Below are 26,867 nucleotides of genomic sequence, written 5' to 3'. Positions count from 1 at the left end.
TAACAGGAGAGAATGAAAGTCACGCGTGGAGCAATAAATAAGGTGGACCTAGATACCACGTCTGTTCTCTGAACACACTCTGCAGGCAGTAAAAGCAAAGAAGTGGAAGAAAGAGCATTGCACAGGAAAAAATGGATGAGAACCAGACATGGGTATATTTCATGCTGGACAAAACAGTTTAGGGTAGTAGAAGGTTTCTAGTCCTCTCAGAAGGGATCTTGGAGCAACTTCCCAAAACCTTGCTGGAGCTCATGTGAAGTCATGTCAAGTTCCTCAGGGAGCGCTATGGTTTCAAAGGTCTTTGACCATGAGACTTCTTCTGAATAGACAGGTAGGTCCAATTTTCAAAATCCCACATGTCCCTACAGTGCACTGAAACTAAAGCTCGGTGCCACGAGGTTGGGAAGAACTCTAATTCCCATTATGTGGGACCCAGAAGCAACGTGGCTTGGAGAAACATTAATAATGGACACAACACCTAGATAAAAGCATGTTAGTGATGGTTTTCCTGGTTTTCACTGAGGGAAAAGTGAGTTTGGGTCCAAAATTTATAATACACTGAATCAAAACCCCAGGAGGCAGGTGGACTGCGATGCTGCAGCTTGCAAAACTCTTTAATAGCTAAAGTTGTATTCCCTTTCAATTTACTTGTCACCAAAGGTTTTTAAAGCAACAAGCTCTGCCTGGGGTGGATGCATAGTTTAGATGTTTAATGATTATGATTCTCTGATGCCTTGAGGATATAGTGAATTAGTGCCTCTTCATCTCGAGGCACAAGGGGGGCCAAACCCAGTCTTAAATCATAGAAAATATGAAAAGATTTGATGGAGGGAGTGCTGGCATGGACAGGGAGGACAAGCTGAGATCACCAGAGTGTCACTATCCAGGTGCAAGGTGGATCAGGACTTAGCATATGGAGGGGAAGCCAGTTAGATGTTAGGCTCCAAAGGAGAAGAAAACATACCCACGTTTTGATACAGATAACTCCGATTCACTTTTTGGAATAGAGTGAAAACAGTTAAAAAAATTAAAATCTCTGTTTTTCTCCTCTTTGCATGTCTTCAGGTTATTTTAATTGAAAGAACATTTCTATGAGAACCCATCAATCACCTCCGGAAAGTCACGCTCGCTCGCCTAAAGCATGGAGAGACACATCCAATGCGGGGAGACTCTCAAAAGGGAAAAGCGCTGCAGGTTGAAGTTCTTCCAGCTCATTTACAGAGATGTCAAGTTTAACGATCTTAAGGAATGAGGAGGAGGAAGGGGAAGAGGGCTAAAGAAAAAAAAAAAAAAAGAATGAAGCTATTTCCAATTTTTCCCCCATCTCCCCCCAAAATATGCCTGGAGTTTTTAGCCTTTACCATTTTTGACAAGTAGCAACACACACAGGCAGTTCCAGCACCAGCACTGCTTGATCAAGGAGTTCTGCCTTGGAAATCACCCAAATAAAACTTGGCAGAGAAAAATGAAAGGAAACAAAAAAAAAAGGGGGGAGTTTAAAAAGCGGCAAAGAGAAGAAAGAAGGCCAGATCCTCAGCAGAGTGGTTTCTTATATCTCCTCTTTGTCACTGGCAAGGGACAGGCTCTGAGCATGTCAGAGAAACATCTGTAAGTGCGAAAACCAGCTCATTTTCCCCACCTTGTCCCCCGAAAATGAGATGTTTGAGACAGCAGGAACGTCTCCTGCTCCATCCAGAGAAACAGTGATCGTTTCTGAAATGCTAAGCTGAGAATGTGCGAGTTGCTAAAATGCAATGCATTTAGCAAATAACTGAAATTGCTGAGAAAATATCTACCGAGGAGGGAGTGGGAGGAATATTTGGGGGACCTGGAAGTTTTTGATGGAAAATATAATCCCAAGAATGTGACAATTTAAGGAGAGGAGAGAGACTTAGCCCTTTTAACAAACCTAAAAATACATCAGTGATTTATTTTAGTTATTTTTAAAGTGATGTGATATCCTAAAAGAAATGGAAATTTAAACCTGACTACCACATAAGGCTTCCCAGCAGAGAAGCAAAAGACTCCTATCCCGGCCAAAGCTGTAAAAGTCCAGGGGTTGGGGGCATTTCAAACAAAGCTGGTGAAAGTGGAGTAGCACTTCTTGAGTTTCTGCCGCTGCACATTCCCAAAACAAAGGGGAAGGAGTTGAGATGGAAAGTTTTGGAGAGCTGCACAGCAACAAGAGGGCTGCTGGCAGAGCAGACTGTTGTAGGACATGAGCTGGGGGTCAAACTCTTCTCAGTGGTGCCTGGTGACAAGACAAGGGACAATGGGCACAAACTGGAACACAGGAAATTCCATATCAATATGAGGAAAAACTTCTTTCCTTTGAGGGTGACAGAGCCCTGGAACAGGCTGCCCAGAGAGGTGGGAGAGTCTCCTTCTCTGGAGATATTCCAAACCCACCTGGACATGTTCCTGTGTGACCTGCTCCGGGTGACCCTGCTCTGGCAGGGTGTTGGACTAGATGATCCCTGAAGGTCCCTTTCAACCCCTACAATTCTGTGATTCTGTGATGAGTTGTCTTTCCCAACAGTTCTCGTTGACACCCTGGTTAAGATGAGTTTAGGTTTCAGGGATACAAAAAGAACCTATTCCTTACCATTGCTCTCCCACAAATGCACACCTACTGTGGAGATACATAAGATTGGAGAGGAGAAATAGAAATCCCGGGATCTGTTCCCTTCTTTTGCCCTGACTGATGTCACCTAGTCTCTGCAGTTTAACTGTCCCCACTATAAAATGAGATTAATAATAATCTGTCAGGCCTGAGGCTTGTGAATGAGAAGTTCATGTTGGAAAAGCCAGGGTAGGTGAGAAGTCCCCATCTTCAGCTGCATGTTTTCACTACCACAGTCTGAATGTTCCTAGTTCGTATCAGCAGGGATCCAGCTGAACTTTGCCCACAGTAGGTTAAGCTGCACGGGTCTGCACTTTGGGAGGTTCTCAGATGAATAGTGATGGTATCTTGGCCGTGGGATGACAATATTTGCTCATGGGTGCTGAGGAGGTGAGGGCAATAATTCCCCTAAGAGTAAAAGCCTAAGTCTCAGTACTTCCAAGTCCCACAACTGGTTGCTGTCCCACCAAAATCATAGAATCATGGAGCGGTTTGGACCTTTAAGATCATCTCGTTCCGACCCCCTGTCCTGGGCAGGGACACCTCCCACCAGACCAGGTTGCTCCAAGTCCCCTCCAACCTGGCCTTGAACACCTCCAGGGATGGGGCAGCCCCAGCTTCTCTGGGCAACCTGGGCCAGTGTCTCATCCAGTGTGCTCTTTTCTCTTTTGCCCACATGCTACTGCACAGAAGAGGCTTGTGATGAAAAACAGAGGAAATAAACCCAAGAGTTCACCCTCTGCATATCCCTTCCCAACCTGTCAGAACTGTCATTGGTTCAAAATCTCTTCTTTACCTTGCAGGGAATTCAGTTACAGGGAACAATTGCCTGGAAGAGGAAACGAGTCCTGTCTCGTCTGCACAGCCAAATACCACAGAAGTTCTTAATCTTTTAGTAGAAGCAGCAGGAGGACTGGATTCCAACACGAGCAGGGTCACAAACGAAAAGGAGAGGAGCCAGATGAGGTATCTCACCAGAAGGAACCTTTCTGTGTCTTCAGGTGTCTGAGTGTCTTTTTCAATGGCTGCTTGTTGAGTTATTCAACCCCACTGCAGCCAAAGCCCTAAACCTGGCACCCTCCTCCCACGCTGTGGATCTTCAATGTGCTCAAAACCTTAAATCACCAGGAAATATCTTATCTCGTCTCTTAAGAAAACTTCAGAGAGAGGAAACAGTGAAGTCCAGGTCACATCAGATGCCATTTAAAGGCAACGAGTCCGTCACCACCGCCCAGCACTCAACAGTCTGTCATTTTACCAGTTTTCCCATTCTTCGGAAATGCCCCGGACACAGAAACATGAGCCCACGTGGATTGGAGAAAGTCCAACTTGCCAGTCCTGAATCCCTTCTCTGGAACGTCCACCATGTAAAGTATCGTTATCATTGTCATAATGACATTGTTATTGGACATGACACATCACTCTCCATTTTGGCAAAGACACCACTGCTGGTAGGGAGAGGAGAGGTTTGAATGAACAGCGTAATCTATAGATAGACCAAAGATGCTGGTAAATAAAGGAAGGCCAAGATGGAGCTCAGATGTATTAAAGCTTGTTAATGTCTCCACTTGCAGCAATTCTGTCTAATAAATGGCTTCTCTTTTACCTGTGGCACCTCCACCTGACCACAAAGTCAGAGATGAAGTAGTCTAAGGTGTAGCTAAAGGTGAAATCTAAAGTGAAATACTGAATTATTCCTCTTCAATATATTCATCAATGACTGGGATGAAGGGATGGAATGTACCCTCAGCAAGTTTGCTGATGATACAAAACTGGGAAGGGTGGCTGACACACCAGAAGGCTGTGCCGCCATCCAGTGAGACCTGGACAGGCTGGAGAGCTGGGCAGAGAGGAACCTGATGAACTTCAACAAGGGCAAGCGTCGGGTGCTGCACTTGGGGAGGAATAACCCCCTGCAGCAGCACAGGTTGGGGGCTGACCTGCTGGAGAGCAGCTCTGAGGAGAAAGACCTGGGAGTCCTGGTGGACAACAGGATGACCGTAAGCCAGCAATGTGCCCTTGTGGCCAAGAAGGCCAATGGCATCCTGGGGGGCATCAGGAAAAGTGTGGCCAGCAGGTCTAGAGAGGTTATCCTGCCCCTCCACTCCGCCCTGGTGAGGCCCCATCTGGAGCACTGTGTCCAGTTCTGGACTCCCCAGTTCAAGAAGGACAGGGAACCACTGGAGAGGGTACAGCAGAGGGCTATGAAGATGTTGAGGGGCCTGGAGCATCTCTCTCTCCCACCTGGACATGTTCCTGTGCAACCTGCTCTAGGTGGACCTGCTTTGGCTGGGGGTTGAACTAGATGATCTCCAGAGGTCCCTTCCAACCCCATAGCATTCTGTGATTCTGTGATTATTTGTAAGTTGTGGTTTATGGAGTTAGGAATCAGGCATTTCGTTAGCTCGCTCCGTTTGCATCTTTCAAAACCTGCCAGGACTGCAGAATTCAGCGCCTGAGAGACGCTTAAATTAAACATGCCACCTTGGCAGATCGACTTCGGAGATAGTCACACAATACCTGTGTGAGAGCTCCGCCACCATCGATACCCTACGGCTTGAATAGGCATTTCCAGCATTAAAAGCACAAGGGTTTTCGGGCTGGGCCAAAGGTCAGTAACTGCTCTGGGAGAGATTTACATCCTCTGTGGACCCAGATCAGTGTTTATGTCAGAACTACCCTCCTTTTCCTGGCACGCGTCACATGCCTATTGATTACGAAAAGAGGGAAAATTGGTTTGATTGATTCGCTCCCCGTGCATTAAAAACACGGTTGGTTTTCTTCTCAGAAAAAAAGTCATGCTTTAGAAAAAAAAGAGAGCAAGAAAACCTCTCCGGGAAAGCTCAACTTTGAGAAACAAGTTTTTTCCCGTGTCAAAAAAGCCCCTGGTGTTTTGTCAGGTTTTGCCACACCTCAGAGGCTCGAAAAATGTTTTTCTGGAAATGAAACAAGAAAAGTTTTCAGGCTAGGAGCTCACACCTCTGTCTGGTTCCCCCGCCCCCTCACTGTATTCGTTCCCAAACCAAAGACCAAAAATCCACGATCCCTTGGGAAACCAAGGCCTGACTGTGCATATTGGGGCTGGGAAAAATGACAAAACACTAAACAATCCTGGCTTCCTAATTTTCCTAAATTCCCTGTTCTTGTTTTCCCACAACGCGGTCCTCGGCCAGAGCTGAAGGAAGGATTTCTGATGCACTCAGTAACTCAACACAAACCCAGCACACCAAGAGTCCACAATTTTGCTTTGAACAGCATTTCAGAAGTCAGGAACCCAAAAATGCTGCCCGGGCTTATTCAAACCTCAAAGTGCTCCAGATTTGTAGTAGAGAAGACACGACCACATCCGTTTTGGCCAGCGTTTCCGTGATGCGAAAACCTGTTTTCTTTTACTTCAGCCATCTCTGAAGAAAATCAAAATAACACCCTCTGATGCAAGACAAAGTTTGTACGTAGAAGTAAAATCTTTTATTAGAGCATCTGCTGTTGTTGGATAAAAAACAGATAAGCCCTGGGCAGTAAAGAAAACTTTTGTCCTACAGCTGAAAGCTCATTTAATTTTCCAGCTACATTATTTCAACCTACAAACCTCATCTTGTCGGTGTCCTTAGACCATCCTGTCTGCAAGGGCAGGGCCTCAGGAGCGTTGAAGTCCATTCCGGGGGTGCAAGACAACCTGGCCACATTGCCAACAAGGTGGAATTCACTCCTGGTAGAGAGACGGGGCCGGGAAATCACTCCTGTTCATCGGATGCTTCCCCCGGCATCACCGCGTGTCCGCCTTCCCATACAGTTAAGGTGAACTGATTTTTAAATTATTTTTTAAATGGTATTTATTTTTTTTCTGTTTTCTGACATTGCTTTGTCATTTGTTTCGATGCATAGAATTGATGTGAAGTGAATTTCAAACTGATTTATTTTTTATTTTAATGGGAGTGAATCACAGAATCACAGAATGATATGGGGTTGGAAGGGAACTCTGGAGATCATCTGCTCCAAGCCCCTGCCAAAGCAGGTTCACCCAGAGCAGGTCCCACAGGAACGTGTCCAGGCGGGTTTGGAATGTCTCCAGAGAAGGAGACTCCACCACCTCTCTGGGCAGCCTCTTCCAGGGCTCTGCCACCCTCACAGGAAAGAAGTTCCTCCTCATGTTTAGGTGGAACTTCCCATGTTCAAGTTTGTGCCTGTTACCGCTTGTCACTGGGCACCACTGAAAAAAGACTCCCTTTAATATTTATAGGCGTTGATGAGATCCCCCCTCAGTCTTCTCCAGACTAAAAAGACCCAAGTCCCTCAGCCTTTCCTCAGCAGAGAGATGTTCTAGTCCCTTCATCATCTTCATACCCCTCTGCTGTACCCTCTCCAGCAGCTCCCTGTCTTTCTTGAATTGGGGAGCCCAGAACTGGACACAGTGCTCCAGATGGGGTCTCACCAGGGCAGAGTGGAGGGGCAGGATAACCTCTCTAGACCTGCTGGCCACACTTTTCCTGATGCCCCACTGGATGCCATTGGCCTTCTTGGCCACAAGGGCACATTGCTGGCTTACGGTCATCCTGTTGTCCACCAGGACTCCCAGGTCTTTCTCCTCAGAGCTGCTCTCCAGCAGGTCAGCCCCCAACCTGTGCTGCTGCAGGGGGTTATTCCTCCCCAGGTGCAGTGGGTCCTCCCCCCTACACTTGCCTTTGTTGAAGTTCATCAGGTTCCTCTCTGCCCAACTCTCCAGCCTGTCCAGATCTCGCTGTATGGACACTATTAGATCTTGGACCTGTGACTGGCATCGCTTGTGACGAATATACCGAGCTGCAAATGAGGAACTGGGCACGTTGGGTCTTACTCCAATCTCACTCCACTTTCCCACGCAAATGTAAAAAGGGCAAGTCCAGCAACTACATCTCCAGCCCCATAGTGAGGTGACCTGCAAGTTTTGGCAGTGATGAACCTGCCCATCCCCTACGAATTAGACCAGGAACTCACCAGACCGAGCCAGACAATTCATCCCAGAACCTGCCTCGTAGTTACAACATCAGAAAGGATGTTAAATACCGAGTAGCCCAGACAAGGCCACCCTCCCAGAGGTGCCAGGCTACAATGAACAGCTCAAAATGCTTTATGAAGCTGACATTTTGGTTTTACTGTTGCACCGGAGTGGTTCAAAAGAAGCAATTTGTTCTGCAGCTTGAATGCATTTAGGAACCAAGGTGCGGCACATTTATTGTGGCAGAGAAACAACCTCAGGTCCAACCCCCCCACCACCACCTTTGAAGCACAAAGAAAGCCAATGAAAGGCGAAGAAGTGAGCACCCAAGGTAGCAAAAGCTTATTAGTGAAGGGAACAGAAGAAATCGATCATTCTGACCCGAGCAGCAGCTGAGGAGGTGGAAACAGGAAACCCTGGAGACGTTACAAAGTGCCAGCGAGCCCGAGCAATCGCCTTTGTTTGTTGCTAATGAGCCGTGGTGCTTTTTAATAATATATAAACCATTTAAAAGGACTTGATGGGAAGACCAAGGAAGTCAGTCGAAGCGTTTCTGACCCAGAGCGAGGTCAGAAAACACTGGAAGGTTTGACAAATGGAGGAACAATGAACCTCTGCCAAATACAGAACAAGAGCTCAGCAAAAGTGCTGGGGCAACCAGGGGGTCTCCCAGATGCTTGGACCCCCAAAGTGTTATTTTCTGGCAGACCATCCTCCTGGAGGGCACATCCCAAGCCAAAACTCCTGGAAACATCACAAGGGAGGCCCCAGATCCCTTGGGTCAGTGATGCTTTTTTCAAAAGACCACAGGGTCGGGACAATCCCAAGCACAAATCCAGGCTGGGTACAGAATGGATGGAGAGCAGCCCTGAGAAGGACTTGGGGGTGTTGCTGGATGAGAAGCTCATCATGAGCTGGCAATGTGCACTCACAGCCCAGAAAGCCCCCCACCTCCTGGGCTGCATCCCCAGCAGTGTGGCCAGCAGGGCGAGGGGGGGCATTCTGCCCCTCTGCTCCGCTCTGGGGAGACACCCCCCCAGTGCTGCCTCCAGCTCTGGGCCCTCAGCACAGGAGAGACATGGAGCTGTTGGAGTGGGGCCAGAGGAGGCCACGGAGATGCTGGGAGGGCTGGAGCCCCTCTGCTGTGAGGACAGGCTGAGAGAGTTGGGGGGGTTCAGCCTGGAGAAGAGAAGGCTCCGGGGAGACCTTAGAGTCCATTCCAGTCCCTAAAGGGTCTCCAGGAAAGCTGGGGAGGGACTCTTGATGGGACAAGGGGGAACATTTTAAGCCCAAAGAGGGAAGATTCAGGAAGAAATTTTTCACAATGAGGGTGGTGAGAGCCTGGCCCAGGTTGCCCAGAGAAGCTGTGGCTGCCCCATCCCTAGAGGGGTTCAAGGCCAGGTTTGATGGTGCTTGGAGCAACCTGGTCTGGTGGGAGGTGTCCCTGCCCAGGGCAGGGGGTTGGAACTGAATGATCTTTAAAGTCCCTTCCAACCCAAAACATTCTACAATTCTATCTGCAGGGAAAGCCCACAAGGTACCCAAGGATTCCTGAGTGTCATTGCAATAGTTTCATAGAATCATAGAATTTTTTTTCTCAGGTTTCCAGGTTTTCAGCCATAGCTCATCTAAGCCCTGAGGACACATGCTCCAACCACCCTGGGTTTCCAGCACCCAGGTAAGGAGCCAGGAACCCTGGGATCTCCAGCTTGGAGACAAAGAACCTAAAAACTCTCGCAGTGAGCAAAAGAAATGGCCAATCCTGGCAGTTTCACCCCTGTCATTAGCTGCTTTTAGCAGCTGAGAAGCTGCCAAGGCTGTCACATTCCCTGAAGAGCTGGAAATCATGAAACAAACGCTTCATTTTTGGACTTGCCATAGTGCTTTGCAACGTGTTAATGGGATTTCACACTTGTGATATTTCAAGTTAAAAAAAAAAAAAAAAAAAGATTTGGGTCTGGTTCAGATCAAAATTTTATTAAAAACAAAATGAAATATCTACAGCATGAAAATCCCACCTTTTGATCAATATGGCTTCCATTGATCACAGAGGGCTTTGGCAGACGCTTAGCTGGGCTCTCCAAACAACTTCAGAAAAGAAGATGCCTCACCCCTGACTGGTACGCAGCCACATTAACAGCAGAAAATATTAATTGCTTCAACTGCAAGAATGCAAAAACACACTTCAGGACACAGGGATAAGGAGTAACAGGGCAACCCCACAATCTAATAGCGACAAAATAAAACCAGAGGTGCCACAGACACTGTATTAAGCCCTACAGAAAGTCCTGGAGAGTCCATGTGTTGGGGCTGGATCCTTGGAGTGGTTTTGCTGGTTTAATTCATGTTTTTATTGTGACTTGACAGGGCACTGTCTTCATCCTGACAAGAGAAGCCAAAGTACCCAGTCACACATGCAAATTAATAACTATGTCACTGCAGTCGGTGTAGGGGCAGCACCTCTGGGTACCATTTGTCTCCAAACCAGTAACCCCAGTCACCCAAACCCTCTGTTTCCTGCATCACAGTACCCTTTTCTCCCACCTTGATGTGTGCCAGCCGCCTCGTCCATGGCTCTGAACAGGTTATTGTTTCCCTCCATCTCCCCCTGTGAAGCCATGGGTCCACACGGTCCCCAAGCCACCCCAACACCACCATTTGGGCACCTTTTCCATCTTTCTCCCCTTCCCGGAGCCTCCTGGTACCCCATATCTCCTCCCAAACACACAATTGCTTTTCAGACACAGTTTTGCTGCCTCGGTATCCACTGTTTCCGCCACCAGCCATGGTGGCATTGACCATGGTGGCTTGGCTGTGGCCCTGAGAGCATGGGAGGACCTCCCAGAAGGCTCCGCCACAGGCCTCAGGCAAGCTCCATTTCACACCGAAGCAATAATTTCGCTATCTAAACCCAAACCGGCAATTAGCGGCTGTTCCTCAGCGGCGAAGCAGCGTTTAAGCTGACCTCCCCTCCCCTTTCTCCTCACGCCACCCCAGCGACAGGCCCCGCGCCGCCATTACCGACCGCCCCCTACCGTGGAACTACAGCTCCCGTCATGCCCCGCGGGACGGCACTACCTGAGGGAGGCCGTGGGGGCGGCATCGCGGGGGCCGCCGGGAGTTGTAGTCCTGGCCCTGGAGCCGCCTCCGTGTCGGTGAACGAGCGGCGGGCGGGGATCGAACTACCGGCGGCCGGGAGGAAGCGGGGGCGGCGGGGGCCGGGGCCGGGAGCGGGGCCGGAGCCCGGGAGCGGGATGCGGTGGCGGCCGGGGAGGCCGCCTCGCTGCTTGTGGGCGATACCATGCACCCGGCCGTGGCGGTAGGGCTGGTGTTCGGCGGCTGCTGCAGCAACGTGGTGTTCCTGGAGCTGTTGGCCAGGTGCGGGGCCGGGGAGAGGCTCTAGGGGCAGAAGGAGGGGTGAGGGACAAAGGTGGGATCGGGAGTCGGGTGAGGGGTGTCCCCCACCCCGGCTTCAGGATTTGTGAAGGGAGGGAGCGACGGCGGTGGCGCCCAGGGGGTCTCCAAGAGATTTGGGGGGGGGGGGGGGGTGAGAGAGGATTTGGGGTGCTCTGGGGGCGCCCGGGGCTGGACCCCAGCCTGGGGCTGGCCCTGAGGGGATCTGTGGCTCCGGCGTGGTGGCCGGCCCCCCTCACAGCTTGGGGGGCAGCCCCAGGCCTTGGGGACCCTCGTCAAGGTGTCAAGAGGAGCCTGGGTGTGGGTCGCCAGGCCCCAGCCTTGTTGTGTGTTGCCTCAAACCAGGACGTTGTGTCGGTGTCTAATGGGTTTCGTGGGGTTTTTTGGGGGCTGTCCCCCTCAGCTTGGGCCCAGTCTGGTCCTGTCATGGGCCGCTTTGGTATCCAGCCCAGGCTTCGGGGATGCCCCATCCCAGCTGACGCAGGGACGGCCACATCAGCCAGGCCCTAAAGCATCTCCTGCTCTCCGATCCCAGCGCCTCGTACAAGTAACAGCTGAAATAGCAAGGAGAAGACATGCAGGAGGAGCTGGCTAGGGGGTCCTCAGGGATGGCAGGCAGGGCTGAGGGAACGTCATCCATCTGGAAATGTGATCTTCACGCGGCCGCGGAGCCAGCATGGTGGGGGCGAGGAGTCCTTTGTGGCACTCGGGAGCGAAGGCGAATTGCCAGGTTGCAGAGAGAGGAAGGCTGATATTTGGGGTACGTCTGAGCGCTGCGTCACCTTCCTCACCCCGATGGAGGAAGGCCGGCGTGGCTTGGAAAAGGTGACAGTCTGTTGTTTTTATTTCCACGGCTGTTCAGCAAGCCGTGAAGGCAAAAGTGCTAGACCTGGCTGGAAAAAATTAATGATTGAACTGGTTCTGTGCCTATGATCATAGTAAGTCAGTGTGGAGCTGCATCCCCTGACCATTCAGTACTATATCCATTTCAATCATTCAAAAATGATTTGATTGGAGCATCTCCCTTATGAAGAAAGGCTGAGAGAGCTGGGACTCTTTAGCCTGGAGAAGAGAAGGCTGAGGGGAGACCTTATCAATGCTTATAAGTATCTGAAGGGTGGGTTGAAGGAGGAGGGAGCCAGACTCTTTTCGGGGGTTCCCAGTGACAGGACAAGGGGCAACAGGCACAAGCTGGAACATAGGAGGTTCCACTCAAATACGAGAAGAAACTTCTTTACAGTGAGGGTGACAGAGCCCTGGAACAGGCTGCCCAGGGAGGGTGTGGAGTCCCCTTCCTTGGAGATTTTCAAGACCCGCCTGGATGCAGTCCTGAGTAACATGCTCTGACATGCTCTGGGCAACCCTGCTTCAGCAGGGGAGTTGGACTAGATGATCTTTATGGTCCCTTCCAACTCTAAAAAATTCAGTGAAATTCAGTGAAAAATACTTGTTAAAACCTGTCCTTACTTACTCCCCACCCATCATCATCCCAGACTGTTAGAGGAAAAAGGGAGGGCAGAAGAGAGCCTGACTTAAAGCCAGCAGTGGGGATATTTGCTTCAAAGTGAGAGGCCAGGACGCAGGTACCTTAACACAGGGTTGCACAATCGCTCAGCAATCGCTGGATAAATCAAGAAGCAGTTCCTGGAGGAAGAGACCTTGCGTGGCGAGTTGTCTTTCCTTTTGGGACTTGCTCTAACCTCGGCCTGTCCTGCCTTGGCTTGTGCTGCTACATCATTGAGGGAGGAGGAATGGGCCCCACTTTGAGGTGAAGAAAGCTCTGGATCTGGCTTCTTGCATTTGCTTGCAAGACACACTAGGCTTGTGTGTCCTCCAGCCAGACCTTACAACAAAAATGAGCCATTTGGCCCTACTCAAAGGCTGCTTTAGGTGTCTAAACCTCAGAAGGGATTTTGAGCAGCAAATCCTAGAAGTCCAGTTGCAGACACCCAAGAAAAGCTGCTTTTTACACACAAGCTTCTCTTACGGATTGTCTCTCATCCACTTTAGAAATTCCCCTGTTCCTGACAGCTCAGTTCCTCTGCCCCTCGCTTGCCCTGTTCACCTTTGGTCCTTAAATTAGGGTAATTTCTTTGGATCTTAGTGTTGTCCAGAGGGAAAAAAGTCCCTCTTGAAGATGAATCTTCCCATAACAAGCAAAGTCCTGGCGCAGGGTCACATGAGAAGGCAGTAACCAGATTGACAGTCTAGTGAGGGAATAACAAAGGTGATTGGAAGAAATTTGCTCAGGATTTATGAGGAAGGAGTAAAGGAATGAGAACTGTTTAGTCTAGAGATGCCTAAGGACAGCCGAAAGACTTTAAACATGTGGAGAATGGCTGCAGAGAAAATGAGATAAATTTTTTCTTCTAGGCTCTGGAGGCAGAACAAGAAATAAGGGGCTTAAATTGCCGTGAAAGGGATGTAAAGCAGGCCAAAACCCCAGGTTTGCTCCCTCTCAGTGTAGTGAAGTGGATTCGTAAGAGAGAGAGAGCAGGAAAACTCCTTGTTGGAGGTTTTCAAGAGCAAATTTAACAAGTACCTGTCTGACTAACAGAAGGAGGCCTGGACAGGGCAAGAAATGCCATCCAGTTCATCCTATTTTCCCTCTCTGGAGCAACCCAGCCTGTTCTGTTTGTGTCCTTTACTAGTCCTTGGGAGGTCTGTCTTTGAGTTATGATGCCAAAGCTCTGTGTGGCATGTACATACAGGCCTGGTGAGAAAGCCTATGATCTGCTCTTTGCCTGCTGAAGCCACGTCCTTGTGAGGTGCCTTCGCTGTAAAAGCGGTTGAGGGTCTGTGTGGTAAATTTCTTCCCTTTCTGGTGCAAATTGGGGGTGGGGGTGTGTTCTTCTGCAGGGACAACAAAGTTGGTGAGGGGTCTGGAGCACAAGTGTTGTGAGGAGCGGGTGAAGGAGCTGGGGTTGTTCAGCCGGGAGAAAAGGAGGCTGAGGAACCTTCTCGTTCTCTACAACTCCCTGACAGGAGGGTGTAGCGAGCAGGGGTCGGTCTCTTCTCCCAAGGAACAGGCGATGGGACAAGAGGAAATGGCCTCAAGTTGCACCAGGGGAGGTTTAGATTGGATATTAGGAACAATTTTTACACTGAAGGGGTTGTGAAGCCTTGGAAGAGGCTGCCCATCCCCATGGGCTGCCCATGGGCTGCCCAGTCCCCATCCCTGGAGGTATTTAAAAGCCGGGCAGACGTGGTGCTGAGGGACATGGGTTAGTGATGGTTTTGTCAGTGTTAGGCTGATGGTTGGACTGGATGATCTGAAAGGTCCCTTCCAACCTAAATGATTCTATGATTCTGTGAAGGAATTCTCTGTGAAATGTGGAGTCTTGTGCAGTCATGGACAGAAATATTTCTTGCAAAAGTGGTTTGGATGTGCTGAACTCGCTCTGAGTGAGTACTCTGCACCAATGGGCCCCAAACTGATGTGTAGAAATTGGGCTGGTCTGTCTGTGCTCTGCTGATGTGGCCGAGAGCCCCGCTCCGGCTGTTTCATCCCACCATCTGCTGGGGCTGGTAGATACAGGCAATTCTGTCCTAGGAGCCAGGTGACAATTGCATCATAGTTCTGGAGGACTCTATCAGTTGGCTACAGTTGGCTCTTGTCACTTCTTTTAGGTTCTATCAGTGTGTTAAGATTGTGAGTCAAAGAAGTGGGTAGATACAGCCTGAGGTTTGTTTTTTTTTTTTTTTTTTGGTTTGTTTGTCTTTTTGCTATCAGTCAACCCTTCGTCAACACTTTGCTGATAACGTGAGGTCGTATGCACAGCAAATGACTGAAGGTGAGGATCTGTGAATTGGGAGGAAACAAAGTCTAGTGCACGGAAACAGTCTTGGTTTATTCCAAGTTTACACTTGCTTACAGAGATAAGGTTTACAGTCATGGGGCCTGGCCCCCGTCTCCTGTTCAGTCTCTCTTTTTCCTTCCCCGAGTAACTTTTTGAACCTCTTAACCTCATTGAGCAGCAGGGATTGAAGTCTCACGGACAATTAAGCTCTGAAAAATGTGAAAATTAGCAGATGGGTAGAGGGCAGGGGTTTAGGTTAGTGCCTGCCCTGTGGGAGCAGGGAGAGGGTGGCCTTTCCAGGTGCCGTTTGGTGGCTCTACATTAACCAGAGCACTGCTGCTTCTTCTGAGAAGTCTTGGGGGTGACATAGGAGATTCTGGAGGAGACCAGACCTTCGGCTCAGCTCTCTAGGAGAGAGTTTGGTTATTCCTGTTCTCCAGTTCGTCTTTCCGCTTACGTTCTGCAAAACTGTGTCTAGACCCAGCCTCTGACTCTTTGTGACGACGCGCTGCATGAGGATGGGGACTCAGCGGCGTGCAGATTTTCCGTCGAGTCCTCGGCCTCAGTTTCTCTCTCGCACTAGAGAAAGGGGAATTCCTCTATCTCAAATTCCTCTGCCTCCTTCTGCAAATAGCTGTGAGCTTTCTGATTATCTGACGTGTCACGGCCTCCTCTGAGCCTGCGGCTGACACTGTGCCTTCCAGGAAATCCTCCCTTACTCCCCATAAGCTTCTTAGGCAGGAGGGAGGGTCTGCAGCAGGCAGGTCTGCTGGGAGTGGGTGAGCGGCATGCAGGGGGTGTTTGTTTAATGTCAGGGTGTTACGGCTGACTTCCCCTTGTGTGTAATTCCTCTCCCCTCAGAATAGGTTGATTTGCTCAAAGGCGGTGTCATTTCTGCTACAAAGGTAGTGATAACTGCAGTGCCTGGGTCTCTCTGGCAGGACAAAGTCGCTCGGCTACGAGGGTCTATTTTAAGATCAGACACCGTTTTGTGGCTTTCTGTACTTTGTGGTGTTTTGAAAACTTCACTGCAAAGCATATGTCACATTAGCCAACTCCCTGGCTTGCCTGACTGTCCTGTGGCATTTAACGTCACAACCTTTTGGGGTTCCCGTGATGAGCTGTTGTGGATACTTTCTTGAACCTACAATCAACCTCTTGGCATCCAGCAGATGCAGGAGGGCAGAGAGCTAAAGCCGGCTGGAGAAACTGAAAGCAGGTTTGAGTTCATATGTTTTGGGGATGGGGTACAAGCAGAACCACGGACACTACGCTGTGCTCTGCAGGCACGGACCTGACCTTGGCCCTTCCCTCGTGCAGTGGAAATAAGGGCTGTCAGAAATCCCGCTGTTTTCCTCCTGGGTGGACTCATCGCTTCACTTGGCCTCTAACAAACACGGCAGCTCGTAGGTAGGGAGAGAGTCCTATCAAAACCACTTCCCCGTGAGAAAGAGGGAGATCCAGCTTCAGTGTGGTTATGTCGGTGCTTATGTTGCTCATTCAGATTCTGTGCCCTGGTGGGATGTTTCACAGACCTGTGAGATGAGAACAATTTCCTCTTTCACTTCCTGACCCAATTCACCATGTCACGGTGCTGAATTCACCCAGTTCCCCTATCACGGGGTTGGCTGCTCACTTCCTCTTTGGAAATAGTTGAGGAAGGGTTTGCTGCTCATCTATCTACAAACACAGATGAGTAAATACCTGTGGGGAAGTGTTCAACAAAGGCAACGTGAGAACCTGGATGTATAAAGTGGTAAAGCCCCTCCGGATTGATGCTCACTCTGGGATTATGAGCTATTAGCCTCTTTTTATTGGAGCCCAATGCAGTTTTTGTTCTCTGTGGCATTGCTCTTAATGCTTGTCTTTCTTCTCCGTGCCTGCAGGCAGTTTCCAGGATGTGGCAACATAGTGACATTCTCCCAGTTCCTGTTCATCGCGGTGGAAGGCTTCATCTTCGAAGCCAACTTTGGGAGGAAGAAGCCGGCCATACCAATAAGGTACAGTCAATCTGAACGCTTTTGCTAGGCCCAAATTGAATGGCTCTTTATTATCTCAAGAAGCGTTTAATAAAATGGTTTATCCGTTGATCCTGTCTAAATCCCATGCACTCTGCAGCATTTGCAAAGCCTCATTGAGAACCTGTCATGCCTGATAAAATATGACCTCCTCATTTATCGAGAATTCTTAATAGGAAATTGCCATTGGATACTTTCCTGTCCAAGAAACAGGGCAGTACTTTGCACAGTGAAGACTCTGGTGTGCTTCAAGAGCTCGCTGTCTCTCTGGGGCTCGGTGCAATGGGTGTGGGAGGGAGAGGTTTACTGGAAATCCAGCCAAAATCCACTTTTGCATTTCTCCGTCCATGCTGATCTTCTCCTGGCATGTTCGTGCTCTCTTCCCTGGCACTTGGTGGCTGAAGTGAAGTGAGGAGGTTTTGACTCAAGAGCTAAGTGGGTCCCTGCTCAGTTCCAGACCTTTCTTTGTGCCACTTAATCTGTTCCGAAGGTGTGTCATGGGCAAAAACTTGAAGATAAGAAGTTCCACCTAAACATGAGGAGGAACTTCTTGACTTTGAGGGTGGCAGAGCCCTGGAACAGGCTTCCCAGAGAGGTGTTGGAGTCTCCATCTCTGGAGACATTCCAAACCCACCTGGACACCTTCCTGTGCAACCTGCTCTGGGTGGACCTGCTTTGGCAGGGGGTTGGACTAGATGATCTCCAGAGGTCCCTTCCAATCCCATATCATTCTGTGATTCTGTGCCTTAGCATTCCGGGGAGGTACAGGCACAGCCATCAGCTGTTTTTTGTGTTTCAGGTACTATTTCATCATGGTGGCCATGTTCTTCACTGTCAGTGTGGTCAATAACTATGCCCTGAACTTAAATATTGCCATGCCGCTGCACATGATCTTCAGATCGGTAAGTACCATCATACCACCCTTCTCCTCATGTGACATCTCTTTCCATTGTCTCTGCAAGTGCTGTCCCTGCTACATGTGTTCTGTCACCCTCTCTATCCCCGAGGGCAACAAAACCCCGTGCAAATACTAAACTCCAGGTAACTTGTGGGGAGAGAAACCTTGCTCTGAAGGCTCAGCTCCAGTTCTCACTTTCAGTGTTGACCATTAAATGTCAACTTAATGTCTCTGAACAGATGAGGAAACTGAGACTCAAATGGGCTTCACATTTCCAAAGGTGATGAAGTAACGATGACAAAACCAAGCCCAGACTCTGAATTGGTGGCCAAAGGGACCCAGCTTTCCCTTTCACCACACAGCCACACCAAGGGGTTCATGTCCTAGTGTAAGTGTCCTGGTTAAAAAACCCAGGTTAGAGAGCATGGATTCCACCTGCACTGTTACTTCCTAGGCCTTTGCTTTGGTAAATGCTATTAAAATGCATCTTCTTTTAAGTGTAGATTAGTGTCAGGCTAAAAAAAAATCTGTTAAAAGCAAAGAAAATGGAGCCCCAGCTGTTGGAAAGAACAAAATCTGCTGAGCGGGGGCTGTTCTCCCATAACACATCATGGGGTTGAGATACCTGAAGTCAGGAGAGGTTAAAAAGAAGAAAACCAGACAACATTCTAGGAGCCCTGTCCTGCATTAACAGCGAGGGATGGTTCTTGTATTGCGGCCCCGCAGTCAATCTGTGGAGCCATGCTCCTGTTCCCAATTACAAACACAGCGATTTGGCCACGTTCTGGTCTGTAGCACACACCAAGTGTCACAAGTGGGCCAAAAAAGGGGGTGGCCCACTGGCCAGAAGATCCTAGCAGCCTCTTTGCCCCAGCACACCTGTTCCCAAGCCATCCAGCTCAACTTCTCCTCTCCTCCTCGCTGAAGTGAGACCCTCCTCACCCCGTCAGTCTCCCTGACCCTGTTCTGGTATTTCTGTTGGTGTTTTGGCGTTAGTTGTATTGAATTTGCGGTGTTTCTCTGGGGCGGGCATCCCAGTCCAGGGAATTTTGTCATGCTGACCTTCTGTTTTGTTTTTTTACCTCCTCTCTCTTCTTTCCCAGGGCTCTCTCATAGCAAGCATGGCTCTAGGTATCGTAATTTTGAAGAAAAGGTAAATCACAAGCCTTTTTCTCCTATCAGCAGAGAGTGCTTTGCCGTTGACTTAATCCTGACCGGTGTTTAGTGCCCTTCCCTTTCCTGTTAAACATTCTTGGTTTAGTGATGGGGAAACTGGGGCACAGAGAGGTTCCTGGACTATAGGCTGGAATAGGGTCCCTCTTCTGCATTTCCACCACCCCTCACTCCTTCGTTTAAGGCAAGGGTGGACTGAAGAGAGAGCTTTTACACATGGCTGCAGCCCTGTGTGTTAGCTCTTCTCTTCCTTGTGTGGGGCTGGTACCGCTCCTGATGGATTGGGTGTGCTGGGGTCTGGCTGGGATGGAGTTAACTTTCTTCATAGCAGCCCATATGGTGTTATGTTTTGGATTTTGTGGCTCAAACAGTGTTGATAGAACACTGATGTTTTGGCTATCGCTGAAAAACGCTAACACAGTGTCAAGGCTTTCTCTTTATCCCATTCTGCCTCCCCAGCATGTAGGTGGACAGGAAACTGGGAGGGGACGCAGCTGGGACAGCTGTTCCGAGATGGCCAAAGGGGTGCTTTAGAATTCTTGGGCTTCAATAGAAACCAGGGTAGAGGAAGAAGGGGGTTGGGGGGATTTGGCTTCCTTGGTGGCCATGAGAATCACAGAATTGTAGAGGTTGGAAGGGACCTCTGGAGACCATCTAGTCCAAACCCCTGCCAGAGCAGGTTCACCTAGAGCAGGTTGGATGCATCCAGCTGGGTTTGGAATCTCTCCAGAGAAGGAGACTCCACACCCTCTCTGGGCAGCCTGTTCCAGGGCTCTGTCATGGGAAGGTGATGAGGGATTGCTTTTGCATTGGGTTTGTTGTTGTTCTTTTTTCCCCCCTCACCTATTAAACTCTTTAGCTTGACCCACAAGTTTTTCTTGCTCTTGCTCTTCCAGTTCTCTCCTCAATCCCACAAGGTGGGAGGAGTGAGCAAGCGGCCTGGTGGGTGCTTGGCTGCTGGCTGGGGTCAACCCACCACGGCAGGCAAGGACAGGAGGGTCCTCCCAGCTGCTTGGGGTCTGGCTGTGGGACCAATGTGGGCACATCTATTTCAAGACCAGGTTGGAAGGGGCTTTGAGCAACCTGTTCTAATGGGAGGTGTCCCTGCCCATGGCAGGGTGTTGGAACTAGATGGTCTTTAAGATCCCTTCCAAGCCAAACCGTTCCATGAGTCTATGATCCCTTGCCACTCCATCGCTATGCAGAGATCCACTCTGGCTTTGATCTGAGAGGGATTCTTTGCCACAGGCAAGGAGATCTTGGTCCAAATGCTCCTTTTTTGTTGCAGTTGGAGTAAGTTGACCTTCCCTCCCAGCAATGTCCAGTGTTAGTTAATGGTATGTGCCCGTTACCCCAAGTTCACACCAGTGTAGTGGAGCAAAATGCAATGCAGGGGAGCAGTAGATGAACGATGCAAGGCTGAGCTGGATCACTGACATCCTTCTTCTCTCCCGTGCAGGTACAGCGTATCTAAATACACATCCATAGCCCTGGTGTCGCTGGGGATCTTCACCTGCACTTTCATGTCTGCAAAGCAAGTGGTAAGGCTTGGAAAGGGCCCGAGGTCACAGCTGTGGACCTTATCGACAGGAGGAGCTGCTGTCAGCACCTTCATCAGTCATTCCCTTTGCCTGACAATCGATGGGGAGACAAGAAGTCTCCGAGGTCTAGATCTGCTCCCCTGAAAGCTCTTGTTCCTGGTCTTATTTTCTCATGGTTTGGAGGGAAGGGATGCACACGCAGGCATGTGATTTAACTTAATTACAGATTCTTTTTATCCTGTGTTGTTCAGATTGATTTTTGCTGAGAATATACCATTATTTTAACAGCTAGAAGCTGCTTTCTCTTGCCTGTACTGCAATGTTAGGGACAGGTGAATCTTAAACAAAACTCAACCATTTTCGCTCATTTTAGCCCAGATTGTCGGCTTTTAGGCTAGATTTTTCCAGCCCTGTTGTCATCCAACATGATTTCCTGTGACCCTTGAAAATAAAGTGCGTGTATTTGGAGAACAGGAGGGACTTAAGAACATCCATGTGTAACACCACTTTGGGCTTTTCCTGGGTCAGCACCCACAGCCTGAACTTGTCAACTGAAGACAGAAGAATGCCATAAAGTGGTGGCGAAGTGAAAATTGGTTGCACTTAATCCAGCTCTGAGAGACTGGAAATGAAACAGGGCTGTCAAACCTCTGAAGTCCCCCATCATCTAACAGCTTTTTATACTCCCAGAATGGTTGAGGAAGCTCTGTGCTCTGTATTCATCCCGATAAACTCTCAGCAGGGGGTTTTGGGTGTAGAACGGATTGTTGTGGCAAAGGTGAGTAATCTAATTTGCCCTAAACCACACTGTAGGAGAATTGAGCTGAGTTTTATCTAGAGTTTTTAGATCAGCTCCCAGCATCTACAGGCCCTGGTTTCCTCAACTACAAGCCAGAGCCCTGGTTTTAGCACCTGACTGGGCCTTGGCCAGAGCCCTTGTTCTTTCCCACGCTCTCACCTCTGAGATGGGGACAGAGAACCTGTCTGTGGAAGCTTTCCAAGCGGCACTGATTATTTTTGTGGTTGAAGAATTCTGTCTCTGGCCAAGCCAGGGCCTTTCTTTCAGAAAAGCTACTTCTTTGATCGGATGCTTAGACTTTTTTTTCACTGGAATCTAGTGAATTCCCTGAAGCATAATGGAGAGCAAAGTGTGCTGTAGTTGCCACCATCTCCATTCAGCCAGGGAAGTGACTCTGGAGAATGGGAGACCTTGGGCGGTGTTTGCTTTATGGAATTGCTTGGAGAACACCACACAAACCAAGAGTGACGTGCAGGCATATCACATAATCACAGAATGATATGGTGTTGGAAGGGACCTCTGGAGATCATCTAGTCCAACCCCCTGCCAGAGCAGGGTCACCCAGAGCAGGTTGCACAGGAACGTGTCCAGGCGGGTTTTGAACGTCTCCAGAGATGGAGACTCCACCACCTCTCTGGGCAGCCTCTTCCAGGGCTTTGCCACCCTCAAAGGAAAGAAGTTCCTCCTCATGTTTAGATGGAACTTCTTATATTCAAGTTTGTGCCTGTTACCTCTTGTCCTGTCACTGGGCACCACTGGAAAAAGACTGGCCCCATCCTCTTGACACCCACCCTTTAAATATTGATAAGCGTTGATGAGATTCCCCCCTCAGTCTTCTTTTCTCCAGACTAAAAAGACCCAAGTCCCTCAGCCTTTCCGATCTGATCTGAATGAGCTGCAGGGACATGGTGGCTCACAGTGACTGTGTTGTGTCTCCTTCCACCAGGCATCTGACTCCAGCTTAAATGAAGAGGATGGACTCCAGGTTTTCTTCTGGTGGCTGCTAGGTATGTGATTCCACATCTCCAGCTGGCCTTACTGGGATACTGGCGAGACCTGTCTCTCTGGTGTCCGTGGCCACGTGGGTTGTGCAAAGCAGACTGTGGTGGAAGTCCCTGCACTGAGGTTACGTTGTGCTGAGCACCTGGTGGGTGTTGATTTATTAAGAATGTGATTTTGTTGCCCTCATTAGCAGCTTTGCACAAGGAGATTTGGCCAAGTGAAATACGGGACCTAAAGGGTGTCTACAGGGTAGTGGCTTGGTGACATAATGACACTATAGTCACAGAATCATAGAATGATATGGGCTTGGAAGGGACCTCTGGAGATCGTCTTGTCCAACCTCCCTGCCAAAGCAGGTCCACCCAGAGCAGGTTACACGGGAACGTGTCCAGGTGGGTTTGGAATGTCTCCAGAGATGGAGACTCCACCACCTCTCTGGGCAGCCTGTTCCAGGGCTCTGCCACTCTCACAGGAAAGAAGTTCCTCGTCATGTTTAGATGGAACTTCTTATGTTCCAGTTTGTGCCCGTTACCTCTCGTCCTGTCCCTGGGCACCACTGAAAAGAGACTGGCCCCATCCTCCTGACACCCATCCTTTAAATATTTATAGGCATTGATAACATCCCCCCTCAGTCTTCTCTTCTCCAGGCTAAAAAGACCCAAGTCCCTCAGCCTTTCCTCATCAGAGAGATGTTCTAGTCCCCTCAGCATCTTTGTAGCCCTTTGCTGTGCCCTCTCCAGCAGTTCCCTTCTTGAACTGGGGAGCCCAGTACTGGACTCCCCAGTTCAACTAGTCACGCGTGTTTGCAGGTCTCTTCTTGATTTCTCTCTGCAAAAGCAGCCCTGCCTGATTAAATTGCTGCTGTGAGCTCTGCTGCAGGGAGGGAGAGGGGCTCTAGCTGGTTCAAGTGTTCCTTCAGCACAGTGTTTCATGGAGGAGTCTCTACAGTCTGGCACTTGAAGTCTATTTTTATACCTCCAACATAGATTTATTGGTGGCTTTTCAGGGTCACTGGGATTGATGAATTGTCCGTAGTGGCAAGCGACCGTTTCCCTGGTATCCCACCAGCTCCGCTTGCCAGGGCCGAGTCTCTTTTTAAAGAGATGATCTTTTCAGAAGTCTCTGGGCATCTCAGCCTTTGTAATGAGATACCCGTGTCCTCAAGACCGGTATCAATTTTTTGCCCGTCTTATCAAGTCTGGCAGCTTTAGCTTTTTTTCACTGAATGCTAAATTGCAGGAGTCTTCAAGCTGGTTGACTTGAGCTATGCTGAAGCTGTGCTTCTCTTCCAGGTATTGCTGCCCTCACCTTCGCCCTCCTCATGTCTGCCAGGATGGGGATTTTCCAGGAGACGCTGTACAAGCAGTTCGGGAAGCACTCCAAAGAGGCCCTTTTTTACAATGTAAGTCTTTTCTGTTGTTTTTCCTGGGTTGGTAGAGCTCCTCAGAGAGTCCCTTCCTCTCCCACCCTGTACTTGGCACAAATCCCAAGGATCACACGCTGCGAGGCTGGAGCAGTGCCCTCGTCCAGATGTGTGAGGCCCAGGGTGAGAAGTGGGATAGGTTCATGTAATCACAGAATGATACAGGGTTGGAAGGGACTTTTGGAGATCATCTAGTCCAACCCCCCTGCCAAAGCAGGTCCACCCAGAGCAGGTTGCACAGGAACGTGTCCAGGCGGGTTTTGAAATGTCTCCAGAGAAGGAGACTCCACCACCTCTCTGGGCAGCCTCTTCCAGGGCTCTGCCACCCTCACAGGAAAGAAGTTCCTCCTCATGTTGAGATGGAACTTCCGATGTTCAGGTAATCTGTTAAGGCTGTTAACATCATGCCTTTCCTTTTCCCTCCAGCACGCATTACCACTCCCTGGCTTTCTTCTCCTGGCTCCAAACATCTACCACCATGCAGTCCTCTTCAGCCAGTCTGGTAAGTGTCCACAGACAGGTCCTTGCTCTTGTGCCTTTCTGGAAAATGCTGTAGGAAGCTTTGTCCAACAGTGGTGTAAAATTCACCAGGTTTTTCAGTGCCAGCGAGTTTCCTAAATCCCTGATTTTGTGAAACTCGGGGATCTTTGCTGAATGGGTTTGTTGGTTCCTCTGGGCAGGGGGATTATTTGCACGCGTAGATCACTTCAACCTGTTCATTAATGTAATTGCGAAATATTTCTAGCCTGCTACGCCTGTCTCAAAGAAAGCATGGGGTGATCCCTGGGGAAGGTAACGTGGTAGTTCAAAAATGGGAGGAATGGGACCAAATCCTCAACCACGGCTGTAAACACGGACCTGTTGGCTTTTGTTTTGCTGGTGCTACACAAACTTTTCCCAGAGGCTGTCAGCCTCTCAGAGACACAGCGGATTCATCCAGTTTTAACAGCAGGACAGCCCTGACACAAGAAAGCAAGACACAGCTTTTCTTTTAATGTCTTTTTTTTTCCGTAGCCTACTTCTTCCTCCATCTTCCTTTCTTCCCTATGGAAGTCCAAGCAGAAGCATCTGCCAACTCCCTTGTATTTGTCATTTATCACAGTAAGAGCGAGATAACTCTCCATTTGGAGCAAAATCAAAATGTGCCCACGCCTCAGTCTGTCTGATGCAGCAACGGCCTCCTCAATCATCATAGAATGGTTTGGGTTGGAAGGGACCTTCAAAGATCATCCAGTTCCAACCCCCCTGTCCTGGGCAGGGACACCTCCCACTGGACCAGGTTGCTCAAAGCCCCCTCCAGCCTGGCCTTGAACACCTCCAGGGATGGGGCAGCCACAGCTTCTCTGGGCACCCTGGGACAGTGTCTCACCACCCTCATAGGAAAGAATTTCTTCCTGATATCTCATCTAAATATCCTCTCTTTCAGTTTAAAACCATTCCCCCTTGTCCTATGGCTCCCCTCCCTCATCAAGAGTCCCTCCCCAGCTTTCCTGGAGCCCCTCTAGGGACTGGAAAGTTGCTATAAGGTCTCCCTGGAGCCTTCTCTTCACCAGAAGCTGCAGTGTGTCCCAGATCATGGTCAATCCAGGACAGGAGAGAGACACTTCTCCTTCTGTGTTCTTTAAGCAGTGGCAGGACAGTGACCTTGCTCCATCCTTTCTCTCCGCAGAGCCCTTCCAGGTTCCAGTGATTGGGCTGACCCTGCCAATCATGTGGTTCTACCTCCTCATGAACGTCGTCACTCAGTATCCTTTCAGAGCTCAGCTTCAGACACACCATGGAGATGGCAGCGGGGTGGGAGAGGAGGAATGGGGTGGGGCTGACGAGTCCTTGGTGTCTTCCCTGCATTTGGGAGCTGATTTTCCTGTAATTCTTGGAAAATATAGAGTGAGATTTAACCTGGGACTTAAGATTTTTTTCCAGGGTGGCTGAACCTCCTGGCCACCAACACTTAGAAAATATAGAGTGGAATTTAACCTGGGGCTTGTGTTATTTCCAGGGTGGCTGAAATTTGCCACCACCTCCCCAGAGAGAATATAAACCCCTGATGGTTCTTCTAGACAGTGCTAGGTAGAAGGGACAGATCAGGAGCCATTTGGGTGCCATATCAGTGTGTGGATTCTTCCAGGCAGTGAGGACAGCTCTGAAGGTCTGATGAAGCCAAGGTGGCCTTGAAAAAGGGACCCTTCGGTCCAAGGCCCTCCTACCATGTTCCTCTCACTGCTGAGAGAGCGCTGAGCTCTGTTGCTGCTCGCGCTCCTACGTGAAACCCCCGTGTTTCATCTGCTTTTCCTGTCCCCCCTTGGGGGGGAAAAGGGGAATTCTTGCTGGGTATAAACGGAAAAGTCTGGTTTTGGCTTCCCTTGGCTCCATGGCAGGGCCTGTAAACGCTGGGTGCCATTAATTTTTTGCCAACACATCAGCCCCGGTGTCATTTTGGTGTCTCAGCACAAGGTTGGGGACACTGGGAGATTTGGGGTGTCCCTGGGGGTTGTAGTGAAGCTCTTCAGAACTGTAGAAATGCTGATGTGAGGAGAAGGGAATTTCATTCCCTCTCTAACCAGACTGGGACCATCCATTGCCCAGTCCTTTTCCTTCCCAAAGGTCCCAACCAGGCATCCTTCCTCTTCAGCCCCGATGTCCCCTTACCTCCCTCCTCCCCCCAGATACGTCTGCATCCGCGGCGTCTTCATCCTCACCACGGAGTGCACCTCCCTCACCGTCACGCTGGTGGTGACGCTGCGTAAGTTCGTCAGCCTCATCTTCTCCATCCTCTACTTCCGCAACCCCTTCACGGTCTGGCACTGGCTGGGCACCGCCTTCGTCTTCGTGGGGACTCTCATGTACACGGAGGTGTGGAACAGCTTGGGGCCCTTCCTGGCCCGCTGGAGGAAGAGGCCAAAGGAGGAGTAACCACCGGGGACTCTCTGCAGGGACCTTTTTATTGTTTTTTAGAGCGGAGCAGCAGGGAATCCCCTAGAGGGGGGTTGTTTTTATAACACACGGGGGAGGTGTTGGCTGTGCCAAGCTCCTAGGAAACGTGGAGCCTCCGCTGGGAACCTACCTGAGATGGATTATGGAGAGACGATAAGGTTATTTTTTGCAAGGTTGCATTTTTTTTATGCAACCCCTTTTACTTCCAACCTCCCTCTTTCGTTTTTGGTTGGGTTTTTGTTGGTTTTTTTTTTTGAATAACCCTTT

General features: G+C 49.6%; 1 protein-coding gene across 1 annotated transcript; it reads left to right on the top strand.

Moving 5' to 3' along the window:
• Window positions 1–10,899: 10,899 nt before the first annotated feature.
• SLC35B4 (solute carrier family 35 member B4) lies at window positions 10,900–26,579 on the top strand. Its single transcript, XM_074168751.1, has 10 exons — window positions 10,900–10,976; window positions 16,699–16,812; window positions 17,630–17,732; window positions 18,832–18,881; window positions 20,361–20,442; window positions 22,188–22,248; window positions 23,536–23,645; window positions 24,093–24,168; window positions 25,336–25,411; window positions 26,333–26,579. Exons 1-10 carry the CDS (start codon window positions 10,900–10,902, stop codon window positions 26,577–26,579), a joined length of 996 nt encoding a protein of 331 aa, XP_074024852.1.
• Window positions 26,580–26,867: the final 288 nt, after the last annotated feature.

The sequence above is a fragment of the Numenius arquata genome, chromosome 2 (genome assembly GCF_964106895.1).
Source record: "Numenius arquata chromosome 2, bNumArq3.hap1.1, whole genome shotgun sequence".
Lineage (NCBI taxonomy): Eukaryota > Metazoa > Chordata > Aves > Charadriiformes > Scolopacidae > Numenius > Numenius arquata.
Note: the sequence above shows the minus strand (reverse complement) of the source record. Positions and strands in the feature narration are given on the sequence as shown.

What these genes read in the sequence shown, in the direction of transcription:
- SLC35B4 (XM_074168751.1), top strand. Translation starts at nt 10,900, where the DNA reads ATGCACCCGGCCGTGGCGGTAGGGCTGGTGTTCGGCGGCTGCTGCAGC. An exon ending in TGCACATGATCTTCAGATCG is followed by an intron (nt 17,733 to 18,831) that starts GTAAGTACCATC and finishes CTTCTTTCCCAG; the next exon opens with GGCTCTCTCATAGCAAGCAT. An exon ending in AAGAGGCCCTTTTTTACAAT is followed by an intron (nt 23,646 to 24,092) that starts GTAAGTCTTTTC and finishes TTTTCCCTCCAG; the next exon opens with CACGCATTACCACTCCCTGG.